At 42.2% G+C, this 20,565-nt stretch overlaps 1 protein-coding gene across 1 annotated transcript in view; it reads right to left on the reverse strand.

Moving 5' to 3' along the window:
• Positions 1–1,601: 1,601 nt before the first annotated feature.
• LOC119619973 (uncharacterized) overlaps positions 1,602–20,565 on the reverse strand; it is a 37,505-nt gene continuing 18,541 nt past the window's right edge. The window contains exons 2-4 of the mRNA XM_037986508.2: positions 12,078–12,157; positions 9,687–10,666; positions 1,602–4,362 (exon numbers count right to left, since the gene is read on the reverse strand). Of these exons, the coding sequence (XP_037842436.2) occupies positions 10,616–10,666; positions 12,078–12,157 (131 nt within the window). The 3' untranslated portion in view covers positions 1,602–4,362; positions 9,687–10,615. The remainder of the gene's footprint in view (positions 4,363–9,686; positions 10,667–12,077; positions 12,158–20,565) is intronic.

The raw sequence follows: 20,565 nt of genomic DNA on the forward strand, positions 1-20,565 counted from the left end.
CTTTTATTCAGTAGATTAATATTATGTATTCTACAATTTTACTTTCCTACAAAGTTTTTAAACTAGTAACAGCAATTCTAAGTGGTATTTATGGATCTTGTTAAGAGATCTTCAAATACTGAGGTGAATAATTATCTATTTGTGAACATCTAAGAAAAGTAGTTTGATATTTGATTCACACAATAAAGTTTAAAAAAAAATTACAGACTACAGAAAAAAGACAAAGTTGTGACCAGCCTGGGCAACATGGCCAAACCTCTTCTCTACAAGAAATGCAATACAATTAGCAGAGCATGATGGTGCACACCTGTAGTCCCAGCTGCTTCAGAGGGTAGTGGGAGGATCACTTGAGCCAGGCAGGTTGAGCCTGCAGTGAGCCGTGATCACAACACTGCACTTCAGCCTGCGCAACAGAGTGAGAAGCGAGGGCCTGTCTCCAAACACGAAGTTGCAGAGTAGAAAGACAAGGTAAGATTCTGAAATGTGTAAACTCATTATACAATAAACCGTATAGGGGTGGGGGAGGAAAATGGGTCTGGAGGCAGGAAACATAAGGTCAATTCACACCGCAGCTGTAACACAAAATAGCCTCTCCACAGGGTGTATACTGTAAATGACTTTGTAACTTTACTTCATCCTCTTCATTTACACAGGGCGTACTCCAGGGAGAGGGTATTGAAACTCACAAAAACTCTGTAATAGGTCCTTTGAGCCCCTCTGCTCAGGCCAGCTCCCACACCATGGAGTGGACTTTCATTTTCAATAAAACCCTTCATTCCTTCTTGCTTTGTTTGTGCATTTTGTCCAATTCTTTGTTCAAAACTCCAAGAACCTGGACACTCTCCACCATTAACAGGGGAAGAAAATATTACCTGTTATTTTTCAGATGAAATAATGTCATTTCTGATTCACTTATATTTGAAAATAAAAATGTTTCTTTAGTTCTGTCTAGGACTTGCAAAAATGTGAAATTTTTCTAAAAATTTTTGCTTAGAAATTGTGGTCTTAAAATATGTTGAAACCACAAACATTGTATTTCTATCTGGAGGTCAAAGCTGGGTTTATTTGAACAGATATCACATATCAACCTTAGGGAAAGTTACTTTAGAGCAGCAGGATTGAAGTTTCAAAAAGAGGAAATGAGTGACCTACTGTGAAATTTCTCTGAATTACCAAAAATTTCACTCAAAATAGATTGAGTATAGAAAGCTTTCTTATTTAAAAAGAAAAAATTCTAGGAACTAAAGGCAGAAAGTACAGTAAGATTTGCATTGCTGAGTCCAAGAATTGGAAAGACATTAGGAAATAGTCTCTCTTTTCCTCCAGCCCCAGCCTAATTTTCTCTGCTCCTAACATTGAGGACCAAACACTGTGCCTCTCTGCTCCAGCAAATTTACCAACTCATGTGCATTTCTGCGTCCCGATTTTAAAACCCCATTAGAGAAAATCTAAACTGGTTCAACCCAGACGACACTTTGGCTCTCCTTAGTTCTAATGTCCACTAGTCTGTACCAGGACGAGGCGCAGACAAAACTCCTCAGACACCGAGTTAAAGAAGGAAGGGGTTTATTCGGCTGGGGGCATTGGCAAGACTCCTGGTCAAGGCTCTACTGGTTTTATTAGTGATTCCTGTGTCAAGTGCCGAACTCCCCAAGTGAGCAATTCCTGTCCCTTTTAAGGGCTCACAACTCTAAGGGGGTGCGTGCGAGAGGGTCGTGATTGATTGAGCAAGCAGGGTGTACGTGACTGGGGGCTGCATGCACCAGTAATTACATCGGAACAAAACAAGATAGGGATTTTCACAGTGCATTTCTATACAATGTCTGTAATCTGTAGATAACATAACCAATTAGGTCAGGGGTCGATCTTTAACTACCAGGCCCAGGGTGCGGCGCTCGGGCTGTCTGCCTGTGGATTTCATTTCTGCCTTTTAGTTTTTACTTCTTTCTTTGGAGGCAAGAATTGGGCATAAGATGATATGAGGGGTGGTCTCCTCCCTTATTCCCCACTTTTGAGACTCTCACTCATTTTATTAATGGGAGTTCTCAGTTTCATTTTCACTACCTATGTCTTCTTGCAAGACAGATCGATAGTGATTCATATCATACACTTGTGCTGAAGCATTTTGGTGAACTAAGGTAGCAATGAAGCTTTTTATCATTTGAAGAAGTGCAGGTAGCAAACAAGGGAGCAGTAAGCAGGTTCCTATTATTATTATAACTCCTATTAAAAGAATTTTAAATGCTCCTAGCGCTGGGAACCATTTTCCAAACATGGCCCCAGGATCCGTGTTTGGAAATGGATGCCACACTTGCACAGGTACATGTGTCAGTTTTGTCATATCTCTATGTCTTCAACTACTTGCCCTTGATCAACTATGTGTAGGCAGCAATTAGTAAGGTTAAATTTCCCATAGACCCCTCCTTCAGCTGCTAGCAAGTAGTTGAGAGTCAATCTATTTTGATAGATAGCATTTCTCATCTGAGTTTCTTGCTGGGCCAGAATAGTCAAGGCTCTACCGGTTTTATTAGTGATTACTTCTAAGACAGCTTGTAATCGTATGATTCAGTTGATCATGTAAATAGGGGTCTGGTATCCCCACAAGCCATCCTGTGCCCAAGTAGCAGGCCCATAATATTGTATGATTCTCTCAGGGGGCCATTCATCATCTTTCCAATTTCCTATAGCTATGCTTTTCTTTTCACGGGAAGCATAGACAGTGAAGCCCAGGAGTTTGCCTGTTTTTATGGGCAGTAGGAAGAAAGATGGTTTAATAGTGCCAATAACACAACTACCTGCCCACTCGTCAGGTAATTTGGCATAAGCTCTATGCCCACATATCCAGTACAATCCAGTGGGGGCTGTCCAGTCCCAGTGGGACTCTGGGTGGGTCCACACAGTTTGCAACTTTGGGAATTTGCTAAATGAATTCCTCTCTGTTTGATTTGAACTCCACCAAGTGACTGTTTTTGTGGTACCTTTATACAATTTCTGTCCCGGACAACTAAGTCATCCTACGGGGCAAATGAATTCTTTTCCTTCCCTAGCTATGCAATATTGTCCAATAATTGAGGCTTTTAGGACCCAGAAATTATCAGGGTGATTCTTTTGAGCTGGGAATTCATCAGGAACTGGGTCTGTAGGTACTAATTCTTGGGCTTTCCATGGCCATTGATCTCTTATTACAGTTCCTGCACATACATAACATGAAGTGACATTGAGAGACTGGGCTACATGCTCGGCTAATTGCAAAAACAAATTTCTCATTTTTCCTGGAATTTCTGGTACTGGTACATTTAGTTCATCATAGAAAGTTTGAAACACTGGCTCAGGAGAGTGTTTGTAAACTTCTCCTTGAACCAAGATATTTACTCGAGGATCTAGTCCAGTCCCGTCGATTCCTAAGGTCGCACGCTCCCCTTTTTTCCAGCGAGGATCAAGGGGATTGGTTATTACTAGCTCTAAGGGGTTACATTGTCCCTTAGTACAGGAAGGGCCATTTTTTCCTTTCTGAAGGTGGACTGGAACCTTTTCATTTTTTATCCAAGTGTCCCAAATGACACAAGACCAGTATCCACATTCATTTCCACACCGTCCTAATTCATGACAAATGTACTTATTATCGGTCATAGAGCCTTTTTCCCAACTAAAAGAGCCACATCCCCTTCCTAATTTATTGCTGTTAATGACAGCACAGGCATCAAATTTCAAGATTATGCATTTGGGGACCCCTTTTTCTTCTGTTCTGGCTAATACTTTACTTGTATCATTTATGAGTCTCTACCAGTCTTCAGTCCTTAATCTTGCTTCAAAAAGTATTGACATGGGAGGCTCAGAGGGGTCATGACACACATCTGGTCGGTCATTTCCTGGGCTACATACCTTGTACTGAGTGTCATTATATAAACATGTTCCTTGTAAAGTTCCTAGGCATTCATAGTAACTATAGAACAGAAAGATTGTTTTAACTTGCCCTACCTCAGTAACCTGATGTATACACTGAGAGCAGTCTTCCATGCGGGGAAAATCAGTGGAAGTTTTTACTATACAAGTCCAAATTATAAGGAAAATGAGTCCTACGATGATTCTCCTCATGCTTCGGCTGTGTGTAGACCAGTCAGCTTCCGGGTGTGAACGGAGCAGGGCTTGTCGTCCTCCTCAGAGTCACTTTGCAGGAGTTGTCCGGGCTCAGTTTTGCCTCCCAGGTTTCATCACCTGCAGGTTTCACACGGCTGTGATGGATCCAGGCTGGGATTGCTTCTACCTTTACAGCCGTGAGGGTGGTCAGGATAACCGTCTGAGGTCCTTTCCACCGTGGCTGCAAAGGGGCTACGTTCCAGTCCTTGATGCACACGCGATCACCTGGAGAGAAAGGGTGAACTGGGAGAATAAGCTGATGGGACACCTCTCATTTACCCAAGTAGAGACTGTTTGTGTAATTTTTCCTAAAGCCTGTAGCTGTCGCTGTAATTCAATTTCACCTAACTCTCGGGGAGTGCCTGGAAGTTCCCACAGTATAGGAGGAGGCCTATCATACAATATTTCATAAGGGGAGTATCCTGTTTTCTTAGAAGGAGTGCATCTAATTTTAAACAATACCATAGGAAGGGCCTGTATCCACTTTAATCCTGTTTCCTGACATACTTTCCCTAAACTATTTTTGACAGTCCGATTCATTTGCTCCACCTTTCCGGAACTTTGAGGTAGGTAAGTGGCATGTAGCTTCCAAGTGATTCCTAATGTTTTTGCTGTCTTCTGTACCAAGTCAGCCACATACGCCGGCCCGTTATCCGAGCCAATTCGTAAGGGCAGTCCAAACTTAGGAATAAGATCTCAGAGAAGGACACGAGTTACCTCTTTCAGTTCATTTTGGATAAGCCTCCACCCACCCCGAGTTAGTACACACAAGAACCAGCAAATAACTTTTTACCTCCACATTTCAGCATTTCTGTAAAATCCACCTGAAGATCCTCAAAAGGAGCTGCTCCATAAGCTTGTATGCCATGTGGAACAGTGGGGCCTTGCCTCGCATTGTACTGTCAGCAAGTAACGCAATGTTGTGCTACTGCTTTGGCAAAGGCTGGCAAGTGTGAGACGTAGAAGTATTGGCCTAACAATTTTTCAAGTGACTCTTGACCTAGATGAGTGGTTTCATGCATGGGCAATACGATTGTGGCTCCCAGTAACTGCAGCACAGCTACCCTCCCATCTGGCAGTCTGATCCATCCTCCTTTTATTACTTGCCCCCCTTCTGTGTGGAAGAAATCTTTTTCTTTGTTAGAATAGGTAGGTACCAAGTCAGGTTTTTAAGGGAGAAAGGGGGCTACTACTGATGCCCGGTAAGGGGTAGATGCTTCTTTTCGAGCTTCTAAATCAGCTCCAGAGTTTCCTAAGGTCACTGAGGTGGAGGCTCGCTGGTGTCCCCTGCAGTGCATGACTGCCACCATCTGAGGTTTCCACACTGCCTCTAATAATTGTAGAATTTCTTGTTGATATTTTATGTCCTTTTCCCCAGAGTTTAACAGACCCTTTTCCTTATATAATGCTCCATGCACTTGGAGGGTTAGAAAGGCATATCGAGAGTCAGTGTAGATGTTTACCATCTTACCTTCACTGAGTTAAAGCAATGAGCTCAGCCTTCTGGGCTGAAGTGCCCTGTGGCAAAGGTTTGGCTTCAATGACAGCATCCAAAGTTACCACCGCATATCCTGCACATCTTTCTCCTTGTCGGTTAGTGAAGCTGCTCCCATTCACGTATAACTCCCAGTCTCCTGATGCCCATGGCTGGTCCCGAAGCTCAGGTCTACTAGAATAGACTGAGTCCAACACCTCTACACAGTTATGCTGAACCGGGCTCTCTGATACTGGGAGCAGGGTAGCGGTATTTAGGGTGTTACAGACTTCAATAGTTACGCAGGGATTTTCACATAGCAAGCTTTGGTACTTGGTTAATCTAGCATTTGTTAGCCAATGATGTCCTTTGGTATTCATCAAAGTTACCACAGCATGGGGGGACCTTTATATTCAAGTTTTGCCCAAGGGTTAGTTTATCTGCTTCCAGTGCTAACAGGGCTGTTGCTGCCAGGGCCCTTAGCCATGGTAGCCAGCCTTTGGAAACCCCATCTAGTTGTTTTGAGAGATAGGCCACTGGCCTTGGCCAACGCCCCACAGTCTGGGTTAAAACTCCAACTGTCATTTTTCTCTTTCTGACACATAGAGTGTAAAGGGCTTTGTCAAATCTGGTAGTCCTGGGGCTGGGGCCAACATAAGTTTTTCCTTTAACTTACAAAAGGCTTGCTGTTGTAGAGGCCCCATTCAAAAGGCTCCCGGTCATCCCCCTTTGTAACCCCATACAAAGGTTTGGCTAGTACTGCAAAGTTTGGAATCCATAATCTGCAAAGCCCCACAGCTCCTAGGAATTCCCTTACTTGCCTTCTGGTTTTAGGTTCTAGCAGGCTGCAGATGACCTGCTTTCTTTCTGACCCCAGGCTGGACTCCCCTTTCTGACTAGTGAATCCCAGGTAGCGTGCCTGCTGTCTGCAGATCTGAGCTTTCTTCTTGGACACATTATACCCACAATCCTCCAGGTGCCAAAGCAGGGCATCAGTCCATTTTGCGCTCCCAACTGCCGTGGAGTGTCCCAGCAGAAGATCATCCATATACAGGAGCAAGACGCAGCCTAGGTCTTTAGCAGGAAACTTTTGCAGGTCTCGAGCCAGGGCCTCCCCGAAAATAGTAGGGGAGTTCTTGAACCCTTGGAGAAGCCGGGTCCAAGTGTACTGAGTAGTGACACCTGACTCCGGATCTTCCCACTGAGAGGCAAATGGCTTCTGGCTCTCAGGAGCTAGTCTGATGCTAAAGAAGGCATCTTTTAAGTCCAGACGGTAAACCAGCTGTCCTCAGCCAGCAGCAGCCCTGACAATGTGTAAGGGTTAGAAACTGTTGGGTGCAGAGTCACTGTAGCTTGGTTGACTAAGCACAAGTCCTGTACTGGCCGGTAGTCCTTGGTCCCTGGCTTAGGGATAGGCAGGAGGGGGATGTTCCATGGAGATTGGCAAGGAACTATAATTCCATAGGATTTCCAGTGCCTGAGATGAACCTGGATTCCTTCGAGAGCTTCTCTGGAAACCAGATACTGCTTTTGTCTAATTGGTTGGGCCCCAGGCTTAACTTCTATGAGTACAGGGGCTTGGTTGACCACCAGTCCCTGAGGGTTATCCTTTGCCCATACTCAGGTCCATCGCTTAGCTAGAGCTGATTTTATCTCTTGGCCTGGCTTGGTTAGAAAAAGTCTCCATTCTTCTTCCCAGGGGACTGTAAGGACCATGATAACTCCTGTTCCTGGTAACTTTAGCTGTAAAGAGCCCTGTTTTGTAAAGGAGATGGTGGCTCTCAGCTTGCTAAGCAAGTCTCTTCCCAGCAAGGGCAAGGAACAGCAGGCATGTACAAGAACTGATGAACTATCTCATGTCCCCCCACCGAGCAGGTCCATCGTAGACAGAAAGCCTGCTTAATGGAAATTCCTGTTGCTCCAATTATATCAATGGTTTTCTTGGATAAGGGGGCGATCAGGATGGTCACTACTGAATGTTCAGCACCAATATCGACCAAAAACTTAATGTCCTTGCCCCCAGTTGTAATCCTGACCATGGGCTCCTTGGGGTCACTTGAGCCCGGTCCCCTTCAGTCCAATAGCCCTTCAGCAAGATTGAACAAAGCTCCCTCATCTTTATCTGAGGTCTTTTGTTCCAAACCACCTTGCTTTTCCTTCAGTTGGGGACACTTATTTTTCCAATGTCCTATTTCCTTACAATAGGCACACTGGTTATGTTGCCAGTGTGGGCGATTAGACTAGGTATTCTTCCCTGAACTCCCCTTTCCCTCTCCTTTTGGGGGAATTCCCTTAACGGCTGTGGCCAGTAAGTCGGCGTTTCACCTGGCCTGGCATTCGCCTTCCTTACGGCTTTCTCTGCAGCTTGTTGCATCTCTATTCACAAACACTTGATTGGCTATTTCTAGTAACTATGGGGTATTCATACCCACAAACCCAACCTGTTTCTGGAATTTTTTCCTAATATCTTCTGTGCTTTGACTAACTAAGGCCATGTTAATCATGCGCTGATTTTCAGGGCTATCTGGATCAAAAGGAGTGTACATACGGTAAGCCTCACAGTCATTCATAGAATTGCGCTGGACTCTCCTCTTTTCCTTGGATGACCTCAGAGACCTTATTTACATTTGTAGCCTTTTGAGACCCTTTCTTTAGGCTTTCTATTAATGCCTGAAGGTACCATCTTAACCTCTCCATATCTGGTCCCTCATTTCGGTCCCACTGGGTGTCTGTTCCTGGCAGTTGGATTCTTATATATTCTTGGGGGTTTTGGTAATCGGTTGGAACGTGCTCCTCTAGCCACTTAGTTGCCACCTGGAGCACCCTTCGCCTTTCATCTGTATTAAAAAGGTACATGAGCAGCTGGTGGCAATCAACCCAAGTAGGGTTATGAGCCTGTATAATAGTTTGGAGCAAGTCGATTAAAGCCTGGGGCTTTTCAGTGTAAGATGGAGTATTATTTTTCCAATTGAGGAGGTCAGCAGAGGTGAAAGGTTGATACATAAAGGCATGCCTTTCCACCATGTGTCCATCCTCATCTACCCCAGTGTGTCGCTGCTCTCTCAGGGGCATTTGGATTCCAGTCTTGGGCCGTAAGCGAGCTGCCAAGGGAGGAGTTTCTCCTGTGGCTTCACTTTCTCTCTTGTCTACTCTGGGTGGTCTAGGGGTGTGGTCATCTGGTGGAGGTAGAGGTGCTGTGGGCTCAGGGGTGGGGAGCCCTTCCTCCCGATAAGGAGGGGGTATTGCTGCTACCGGTTCCTGCCATGATTCTTCCAGTGTTAGGTCGGACAGGACTTTTGGTGCCGACATCCCTCAGCAGGTGGAGTGAGGACCTTCCTTAACTAACAGTCCCTTTGCTACTAGTACTGCTGCTGCCTGTCCTCTTAACCACTGTGGGGGATTCAAAACTAGCTGTAACCAAGAATCTATATATGGGAACTGATCTGGGTATCCGGACTTACAGGTTACCCTCTGCCATACCTTCAAGACAAAGGACCTGCCCAGGCTTCCTTCTGATGGCCAACCCACCTCTAATGCTGGCCAGTCTATCTCACACAAAGTTCTAAGTTTTCCTGGTGTCATGGTGACTCCATAGTATCCCTTAAATCCCTTTTTGAAATTTTTCAACATAGTTCCTAGTGGGGTGGGCTTACTTTGTGCCTCACCCATGTTTCCTCGAGACGAAACACCATGCTCACACCACACGCACAACACAAAACAAAGAACAGTTAAAAAGGGCACACACACACTTTTACAGTTTACTCCAAACCAGAATCAAAAACCAAAATCAGAGTATCAAGAAATCTAAGCCAGGACAAAACCAAAACCAAAGTATCAAGCAATCCAAGTCAAGTCAACAACCAAAACCAAAGTGCGGGTACAGGCACACCACGGGTGCTCAGGCCACGCTTCCATTCAAATGGAGTAGGCAAGTTCCCAAGACCAATCCTGTCAATTCAAACTAAGTCAAAACCAAAACCAAAACCAAACCAAAGTGCCGATAAAGGCACCCCGTGGGTGATCAGGCCACGCTTCCACTCAAATGGAGTGGGCAAGTTCTCAAGACTAGTCTTACCGAGTTTCAGATGTCCCGACTCCAAGTACCAGCTCCTTCCCGGTGTTCAGCCACTGCATCGATCCTCCACCAGGGCCTGCCACACACTGCTCTGGCGAGGTGTCCCACAGGGGCAAATGCCTACCGGGGAGCACTCTCAGGATCTGTGTCGCTTGGGCTGGTCAGAGTCCCCCGCAGGATGTTCCACAGGGCAGGCTTAAGCCGCCTAAGGAGCTGCCTCAACCATCTGCCAATCACCTTGCTTCCCCTTCAGGGAATCAAGAAATGCAGCAGGATGGGCTGCAGACAAAACTCCTCAGACAGAGTTAAAGAAGGAAGGGGTTTATTAGGCCAGGGGTATGGCAAGACTCCTGTCTCAAGTGCCAAGCTCGCCAAGTGAGCAATTCCTGTCCCTTTTAAGGGCTCACAACTGCAAGGGGGTGCTTGTGAGAGGGTCGTGATTGATTGAGCAAGCAGGGGGTACGTGACTGTGGGCTGCATGCACCAGTAATTAGATTGCAACAAAACAAGATAGGGATTTTCACAGTGCTTTTCTATACAATGTCTGTAATCTATAGATAACATAACCAATTAGGTCAGGGGTCGATCTTTACCAGGCCCAGGGTGTGGCGCTGGGCTGTCTGCCTGTGGATTTCATTTCTGCCTTTTAGTTTTTACTTCTTCTTTCTTTGGAAGCAGAAATTGGGCATAAGACGATATGAGGGGTGGTCTCCTCCCTTAAGTCCACTAGCTGAGGTCAGGGAGGGGTAGAAATTTGTAATATGTCTGTGACTATAGAAAATAATTCTTTGAGAAAGGAAAGTTCCCAGAGAAGTGAGGTGATTCCAGCAGCCAGCAATGCTATATCCTTCAGGCGTGAGAATCTAGCTGGATGCTGTGGCTCATGTCTGTAATCTCAGCAGTTTGGAAGGCTGAGATGGAAGGAGAGCTTAAGGCCAGGAGTTCAAGACCAGCCCTGGCAACATAGTGAGACCTTGTCTCTACCAAAAAAAAAAAAAAAAGAATTATTAACAACTTGGTCCCACATATGTTTCCATGCATATATACGTACTTTGTTATTCACAAATGGGATTATGCACCACATGTAACTTAGCAACTTGCTTTTTTAAAAAAACTTTACAGTGTGTCATGTATATATTTCCAACAGGGCTTCAGTTTTATTCATCTTTGGATACTTTTGGCGTATCATTGGCGCACAATTTTTATTTGTTAGAAATGAATAAAGTAGTTATAAACTTACATTTGATTATTTTTATTGTTAATATGGAAAATTCTAAAAGTTATTGGGAGCAATCTCCAGAGATGAATCAGTATTAATATAGCTTTTATATACAATAATTGAGACATCCCAAGCTTGAATCCATAGTGTTGAAATTAATAAACCGCTTTAAAAAACAAAACAAATTACCTATGTTTATATCATAAAATGAAACTCAAATGAAATATTCAAATTAGAGTTACTATTAACAGAGACTTATCCATTGTCCTCCAAAAGCATAGAGAGGTCCCAAAGTTATTCAGCACTTTCAATTATAAATTGTCTTTGACAAAATACACTGAGAAAACTTTCACACACCAAATTATTCTACCAGCCCCTGAAAATGTTAATTTTCTTTCTTCATCATCACACTTAACCACTTCACCCCACTGCACCCCAGTTTAGTTTACAAAGCTGGAAAGTGAGCTGAAGGCAAAGTACTGACTAGCAGCTAATATAATGTGAGCATTCCAGAGAAGCTCAACTGGCCATATAAACGAAGGAATTAATAAATGAGTGAACACATTTTGACAGTTCTTCAGGAGTCTTTGTAAATACTCCCTTCCACCCTGGCACAAAATGAAGAAAAGAACGTTTGGAAATAAAGATGATAAAATTTGTAGCCATGGACTTTAACATTCAATTTCCAAAACCCCTGCTGGAGTTCAATTTATTAGAGACAGTTTTGAGGCTGTAAGAGTGGAAAAGATGATACCTTTTTGTCAGGCCTCCGAGCCCAAGCCAAGCCATCGCATCCCCTGTGACTTGCACATATATGCCCAGATGGCCTGAAGTAACTGAAGAATCACAAAAGAAGTGAAAATGCCCTGCCTCGCCTTAACCGATGACATTCCACTGCAAAAGAAGTGAAAATGGCTGGTCCTTGCCTTAAGTGATGACATTACCTTGTGAAAGTCCTTTTCCTGGCTCATTCTGGCTCAAAAAGCTCCCCCACTGAGCACCCTGTGACCCCCACTCCTGCCCACCAGAGAACAACCCCCGCTTTGACTGTAATTTTCCTTTACCTACCACCCAAATCCTATAAAACGGCCCCACCCTTATCTCCCTTCGCTGACTCTCTTTTCGGACTCAGCCCGCCTGCACCCAGGTGATTAAAAAGCTTTATTGCTCACACAAAGCCTGTTTGGTGGTCTCTTCACACAGACTCGCATGACACTTTCCTCATCCATCATAAGGGTTACAGCTGTCATTCCTGCAACAAAAGACAGGTTAAGAAGAAAGCATAACAAATTTATTTAATCAAAGTGTTATGTGACACAGGAGCCTTCAGAAATGAAGACCGGAAGACCGAGGGAAAACTGTCCATTTTTATGCTTAGATTTGATGAAGAATGGCCAGCCATGTAGAAATATGATTAGACAAAAAGGGAGTGATCTAACAGTAACATAATGAGGTGGGAAAACCAACAAGGCTGTCCATTCAGATTCTTCTTGGCCTTTCTGTGTAGCATTCCTTCAACCCAGGTATAGGACAAGACCTCTCTAGAAGGAGGGTCTTACGGCCTACGATCAGACAAAGCAAGTCAGAGAATTTCTATATCGCAAACTCCTTCCTAAACAGGAAACCAGTGGAAGGTTAGAATAATATTTCTAGATTTTGTAGCTGTCTTTGGAGGAAAGAAGGTCTGGTTTCTATGGCTTACCTTGGGGAAGAGGAATTCTAGTTTCTACGACTTGCTTGGGGGAGAAAGTGAACCGAGAGACAGGAGAGCAGGAGCAAATCATAGAAACCTTGCTTCAGAGGCCTTCTAATCTCCTTGAGTTTAAAGCACCAATCAGCATACCAAAGCACCTTACTTTGGGGTATTGTTTTTTGAGCCCCAACATTGCCAAAGATTTTTAACTATGAAAGTTGTGAAAGTGGAGAAAAAAAAGAAAAAAAGACCTTTGCCACTATTATTCCCATCCTCTAAAATCCTATTTCTACACCATGTAGTCATGCAATTCCTCCTACTTACCTCTTAATTAGTCCCCACTGAAAATATTTGGTATTGTTCTCATCCATTATTTGAGTGTTGACCCTAGCTGTGACACATAACGAACTGTTCCAGAAATGTTTCCCCAGTAGTGAGTTAAGTGCTTACAGAGATTTACTTGTTCATTACAATGAAAAGAGATTTAAAGGCAAGTATGTACTGCTAGAAACAGGTGCCTAAGAATGTGGTTGTCTTACAATTTTAAGAAGGCAAGAAATTCAAATTAACTCCATGAAATCATCTAATGGAAACTGCCAATCTCACAAGCAAAACAATGCATACTTTCTATTTAACTCTGAACTGCTTGATTTCTCTAAATTCTCAACACTTTGAGTTATTTTTCTTAACTGTTTTAAAGTCAAGTAGGAGTAAATCATGGGATTTTAGTAATTCTAAAGGAAAAGTCACTAGAAAGAATAACAGTAATACAAGACCAGGGAAAACACTGCAGTTTATTGGAAATCAAACTTCTCAAGAAATTTACAACTGATTTTATAATATAATGAAGTACAACGTTTCAAAAAGAGGATACATTTTAAGTGATTTCATGTTGGCCTTGTTTATCCATGAAAACTCTTATAAGCTTCATACATTTTAAAATAGGCATTTTAATTCCTGAATTCTACACTCTGGCCTAGTTCATTTGTAGGGGAACAGGGCATGTAGACATTGTTTTTTATCTCTTAAATTCTTCCCTGCACCTAATAGAGCAGTAGGTGATTATGAATTGTGAGGTGAGATTTTTTTAATGTTGCCAAAAACTTAGTGCCACTGGATTTCATTTCAAACAATAGTCAGTCCACCAACATAAATCTTGCTTGTAGAATGAAATGCTGTGTTAAGTCAATGCCCCAAATACCACACTCCTCTTTTCCTTTATTCATCTTGCTCTTTTTCTAGTTATGTGCCATGATTTGAAGGATGGGGGTGGGGGATGCAGAGGGAGGAAGAAAGAGACATAGAAACAGAGACAAAGACAGAGAGCTCCTACCGTTCTAAAAAAAAAAAAAAGTGCCTTGTTCCAACAATGAGAAATTTATTGTTGATTGACTTGCCTCTTCCCATAAGCACCGTTTTGACAAAAAAGAGCAGAAGCATCTATGAATTATGAAGGACTAGCTCAGTAAACTTTGGAACTAAATTGAAGCATGTCATAATCATATTACTCACCATTAAAACTGTTCATCCTGCCAGAATGTGCTGTTGAAATTTTACACATGAGACCCAAGAGAATCAGGCACAGAATTCTAGCACTCTAGGATATGGCTAATGAAAAATGAAAGTAAGAAAATTAAGGTAAATTTCTGCCACCAACAGAGATTTGAGTATATTCAATTCTTGCTTACATAATTTTTTTCGCTTGTTTTTTTCATTTATTTTTTGTGTTAGACATGCGACATTTAGCTTTCCAAAGAGCTGATTGTAGGATTTAGACAGTGAGAGAAAGAATTGTAGCTGTCACAGCAGGGGTTAAATGTGCAAATGCCTGCGGCAATTCACTTCTTTGACTAAGCTGTCAAAACATTTAAATTGTGTCCCTGTAGTTCCTCTCTTCCTCTTATACCCTCTCCCCAGCAGGGGCTGCCAGCACTGAATCTTTGTCAAAAGAGAAGATGTTGTCACATTGGCAAACGGTACCCCTCTAAAAGGATTTCCAACTTTCTTTGTGTTGATTGTCATGTTTATTTCTTTATGTCTTTTCTGCAGAATCCTCATGGATTCTTCTCAGCTTGAGTTAGTGGAAATGCCCATATTTTAGGTCAGTTAACAACTTAACAAAAGACACTGCATTTGATTATGAGTGTGCTTAAAAAAAATCCAAAAACTGGAGACTTTCACTTTGGATAATAATGAAAGCAAGCAGAATGAAGAATCACTTTATAATGACTTCTACTTGATAATAAGTAAGAATATAGAACAAACTAGAGAGACTTCATGAAACATGAAAATTCTGAAATACATTCAAGGAAACAAAGGGTAACAGAATGCTAAGCCACAAACGTTACACTAATATAAATAATTCATAAATAATAAATATTATTAAAATAGAACATATAATAAATATTATTTTATACAAAAATTATTAAAACATTGGGTAATATTTATTGAACACCTGCTAAGAACCAGATTCTATACCTCTAATTATTGCGTTTAGTCCTCACACATCAAGCATTCATTGCCTGCCTACCCTGCTAAGTCTTGGAATATCAAAATTAAAGTCTCTACCCTCTAACAACTCACGGTCTAGCAGGGAAAAAAGATGAGTAAACAATCGTGAAATGATTTGCACACTTACAACAGCATGTGAGAAAGGACATCCTTTCTATGATTGAGGGCTTTATAAAAAAAAAGGGGGGGGCGGAGGGGAAGATCCAAGGATTAAAGAATGAGAGTTAGCCAGAAGACTAATGTTGGAATAGGAGCAAGAGAAGGAAGGACAGTTTTCCAGGCCAAGAGAGCAGGCTTCCAAAGGTAGAGATTTATGGGAGAGCCGTGCACTTTGGGGGAACCACAGCGGTTGTATTCTTAAAGCTCAAGCTGGAAGATGAGGGGAGGAGGCAAGTAATGGAGGCTTGGTATTCCATGATAAGGAGTGTGGGCGTTCTCCTTGAAGCCGAGGGAATATAACAGGATGTTTAAACGGAGTGGCTAGAGGATTATATTTTTAACCTAGAAATAACAAGAATAATAGATATCCTTTATTGAGTGCTAATGGGTGCCATTCACTTTATACAATTCATTCGTATTTAACTCCCATTAATACATTACAAGCAAGTATTATTATCCTCATTTTGCAGATAACTGATGCTCAAAACTTTAAATAACTTGTACAAGTTCATCTAGCAGCTAAGAATGGAGGCAAGCTTTGATAATGTTCTCACTTTCTTACCCTGTCTTTCCTAGTAGCTGTGGTTGTGTGGTTAACAGCAGGTGTTATGGAAGCCAGCTGACTGGGCTTGAATTCCTTGATTCTTTACTTGCTGTGTGACTCTGTGCAAGTTGTACATCATTTTATCATCTGGAAAATGGGGATAATAAAATCTACCCAAAGATAAATGAGGTAGTATTAAGCAGTTTAGCACAACACCCAGCACATAATTTAATGCTACCCATTATGATGCTAGACTAGGCACTATGCACGAGCACATTTTTGACATCCATCTAATCTTTATGTGAACCAGACAAAATGTGAGTATTATTATCTTTTTTTTCTTTTTTTTTCTGAGACGGAGTCTCGCTCAGTCGCCCGGGCTGGAGTGCAGTGGCGCGATCTCAGCTCACTGCAAGCTCCGCCTCCCGGGTTTACGCCATTCTCCTGCCTCAGCCTCCCAAGTAGCTGGGACTACAGGCGCCCGCCACCGCGCCCGGCTAGTTTTTTGTATTTTTTAGTAGAGACGGGGTTTCACCGTGTTAGCCAGGATGGTCTCGATCTCCTGACCTCGTGATCTGCCCGTCTCGGCCTCCCAAAGTGCTGGGATTACAGGCTTGAGCCACCGCGCCCGGCCTATTATCTTTATTTTACAGATTTAAAAAAAACTGAAACTTAGAGAAATTAAGTTACTTGCAGAAAGACATATAACTGACAGAGCTGCTTCTGCTCCAAAGGCCACACTGTTTCTTATAACACAGAATACAGTGCACCGGTCTCTGTGTACTACAGAGAATAAATTTAAAGGCAGTAAGACAGAAAGCAGGGGGGAGTATATTTAAGAGGCTTCTGTAAAAATCTAAGAGCAGTCGGGAGTCTGAATTAAATAAGTGGTTATGTGGAGTACCATATGCCAGATAAGAGATACTGACAAGGTTGGATGAATAGGACTAGGTGGCAGATTAGATGCTGGGAAGCAAGGAAGAGAGCTCAGGAGGACTTTCTGGTTTTTGGTTTGGGTCACCGTAATTTTCCTATTACCCCCACCTCCCTTTGACTTTTTTCTTCTTCCCCCACTTAGCCCTTAGCCTTCCATTAGATCCCAGCATGAAGACCATCTTATGGAGATGCCTTCCCCAACCACACGAGATTGATCATTTCCCTCCTCTTACACTTTCTTATATGTATATTCTTTGAAGCACAATTGTAGTGTAATTGTACATGTTTAAAATTTCTTAAATATAATTTTTGACTGACTTTTTGATTAATATCAGACTCCCTCAGTTGACTCTAAACCCTAGGAACATATCCTTTTTCAGTTTTCTTCCTCAACACCGTATCTCCTATGTCTGGCAAAGTGCATTATCCTTAATAGGCATTTAATAAATAATTTTTGGATAAGTAAATTAATGAATGATGAGATGAATTGTGAAAGAATGAATATGCAAATAGTTAAACAAGGAAGGAAATAAATCAAAAGGAATCAGGAGTCTCAATGAGTTTTGAAAGAAGTTCCAAGAGCTTCATTGGAGAAAGAATGAGAAAGCTGGAAAGACAGTAGATGGTATGGACTGAACTGTGCCATTGCAAAATTCATTTGTTGAACCCCTCAACTCCATTGACTATATTTGGAAATAAGGTCTGTAAAGAGGTAATTACAGTTACATGGGCCATAAGGGTAGGGCCTTAATTCAATAGGACTATTGTCCTTACGAGCTGAGAAAAAGACAACAGAGTACATGCATAGAGAAAAGGCCATGTGAGGACATAGTGAAAGGCAACCATTTGCAAGCCAGGAAAGAGGCCTAACCAGAAACCAACCCTCCTGGCACCTTTATTGTGAACTTCCAGCCACCTGAGAAGTGAAAAACAAACTTCTGTTATTTAAGCCCCCTAGTCTGTGGTATTCTGTCGTGGTAGCCCAGGCCAACTAATATGGTAGGCCAGAAATTTTAGATTTGGGAAGATGATGTGGGGGAGAGGAAAACCCTAAAACTGAATAGACCACAGTAACAAATTAGCTGTATTTTATTAAATAATCACATGGAAACTTGGGTGTTGTGGTACCCACCTGTAGTCCCAGCCACTCGGGAGGCTGAGGCAGGAGGATCACTTGAGGCCAGAAGTTTGGACTGTACTGGGCAATTATCACACTTGTGAATAGCCACTGCGCTCCAGCCAGGGCAACACAGCAAGAACTAATCTCTAAAACACATACATACATACAAACATACATACATACACACACACATACATAACCACACTGGGGAGTAGAGAAGGCTAACTACTATACAGAAGAAAGTGGAAAAGAAAAGCAATGCAAGTAACTTTTGATCACATGATTTTGACAATATACCCACAACCTAAGGCCAACAAAAGAACTGCAAACAAATCTTGAACTTTTTCTAGTAAGTTTATTTTTCATTGAGATATGGGTATAGCAATTGTGAAACTACTTTATGGTATCATAATATTGAGAAAATGAATAATGTGATTATGTTCTCGGGTGCCAGGTTCTAACTAACTGTGGAAAAAGAAAGGTAAAAATATGGCATGAGGTTAGGCAAAGAAAACTCTGCAACTGCTGTAATAAAGATTCATTCAGAAAAGAATTATCTGTGGATGTAAAGTCCATGGGGAAAAGTTAGATGAGGAGCAGGATATGTCCCAAAGTGTCTCCCCACAGATTGTTTAGTGGTTGAAAGAGGGAAATAGTAACTATATGGTGGAGAAACCAAACAACACCTTGATGAGGTGATTGAATTAACATCACTAGTGAGGAGCAGACAGACACTATGTGCCTGAAATGCAGTACTCTGAGAAGTACAAATCACTGATGTCTTATGCAGCAAGAAAGGCACGATCTGAGCCTAATCATCAGGCAACATCAGACAAACCCAAAGTGATGAACATTCTATCACTTGTATTCTTTGAAAATATCATTGTCATGAAAGATAAGGAAAAGCTAAGGAAATCTTCCAGATTTGGGTACTGAAGACATGCAACAGTCAATTGCAATGCAGGATCCTATGATGGATTCTGTACTGGCAGGGGAAAATGCCATAACAGACATCATTAGGGCAATTTACAAAATAGATTATGGAGTATGGAGTGGAAAAAGTTCAATGTTAAATTTTATAAATTTGACAACTGTACTATTGTAATGTAAGAGGATACCTTTTTTCCTTAGGAAATATACAATAAAGGACTAAGAGGTAAGAGGGAATGGTTGCAAGCTATCAAATAGTTAATAAAAGCTTGTGTGTGTGTGTGTGTCTGTATGTGTGTGTGTGTAGAGAGAGGGAATACAATAAAGCAAAGGTGACAAAGTGTCAAAAATTGTTAAATCTGAATAAAGAGTATATGAGAGTCACTATCTTTCAACCTTTCTATAAGTTTAAAATTATTTCAAAATACAACTTAAAATAAAATCAAAAGAACAAATAAAAAAGATGAGAGGTGAAGGAGTTCTGAGTGGTGTAAAGTTTAGGCCTTGATGTTAAGGTAGATTGCACAATAGTATGAGAGAGAGAGAGATTATTGTCCTCATTTTACTGAGGAGAAATTGGGACTCAGAGACCTCAAGGTCTGATACTACCTAGAGGACAGCAGGGCAGAAGAGAGGAGAGGAGGCCCAGATGGGGAGAGAATGAGGCAAGGTTTTCCCTTGGCTCCACTTGCTGTCTTAATTCAGTCCCTTGACAGATGAGCTCACTGAAGAAAAAGCAGCTCCCTCACCCCATTCCCCTACCTCCTTCCATATCTGAATGATGCTCTGCTCAGATCATTAATCATCTCATTAAGGCTCTAGCAAGCACAATTCAGTAATATTGGCCACAGACATTATCCTTTTATTCTCTCAACACAGCTGATGAAAAAGAACCTATTGTAAGATGTGCCTGGTTTTTTCCAACAGTAAGGGAAATGATACCTTTTCATCAGTGTATAGTTCCAGCTTCAATAAGCATTGTTCCTGGTTTCCTCAAGCCCCTTGTGCAAAATTTTGTGAGTTGGATCATATCCCCTTACCTAGTTTTCCCATTCAGATATCGGGAGGGTAATATGAGAACTAGGTTACTGGATTGAGTTGGAATAATAGTTAAGGCTGTCTTGGGCAACATTTTAAAATTATCTTATGATATGTATCCTCTAATCACCCACACTCCTTTCTTCTGTTAGTTTTTCCCTTCCCCAGTGATTTTTGATTCTAACTGTGGTTTCTGAATCTGCCTGTGGATACTTCCAGAGTTCTTTGCACTACACAATGGCATGTAGACCACGTTAGGACAGCCCCAGAAAGGCTGTGAAGTAGACGAAGATGATTGGTATCGCCCACCCTTCCTCATCTCTGCACCTCTCTCTTCCATCAGCTTCAAACTGCAGTCCTCACCTCAGCCTAGGATCCTAGAGTAAGTGGTAAAAAATAACCTCAGATTATTTCCTTCCCTGCGACAGTATAGCTCCTCCCATCCAGAAATACCTTTTGAATCTGGGTTTGGCCACAGGACCTGCCAAATGTGACATTAGCAAAGATGAAGCAGAGGCTTGAAAAGTGTTTGCGCATTTGGGCTTGTTCTCTTGCTGCACCTGGAAACTTGAAACCAGCAATTTTCAGTCCAGTGTTATGCGGAGGCCACTGGAGGAGAACCAAGATACTCTAGCCAACAGCCACCTGACATCTGAGGGAAGCCATACAGGACCAGCCAACCCCTAGCTGACCCAGCAACTTATCCGGAAGTGGCAGATGACTACAGAC

Source organism: Chlorocebus sabaeus, chromosome 7 (genome assembly GCF_047675955.1).
Source record: "Chlorocebus sabaeus isolate Y175 chromosome 7, mChlSab1.0.hap1, whole genome shotgun sequence".
Classification (NCBI taxonomy): domain Eukaryota; kingdom Metazoa; phylum Chordata; class Mammalia; order Primates; family Cercopithecidae; genus Chlorocebus; species Chlorocebus sabaeus.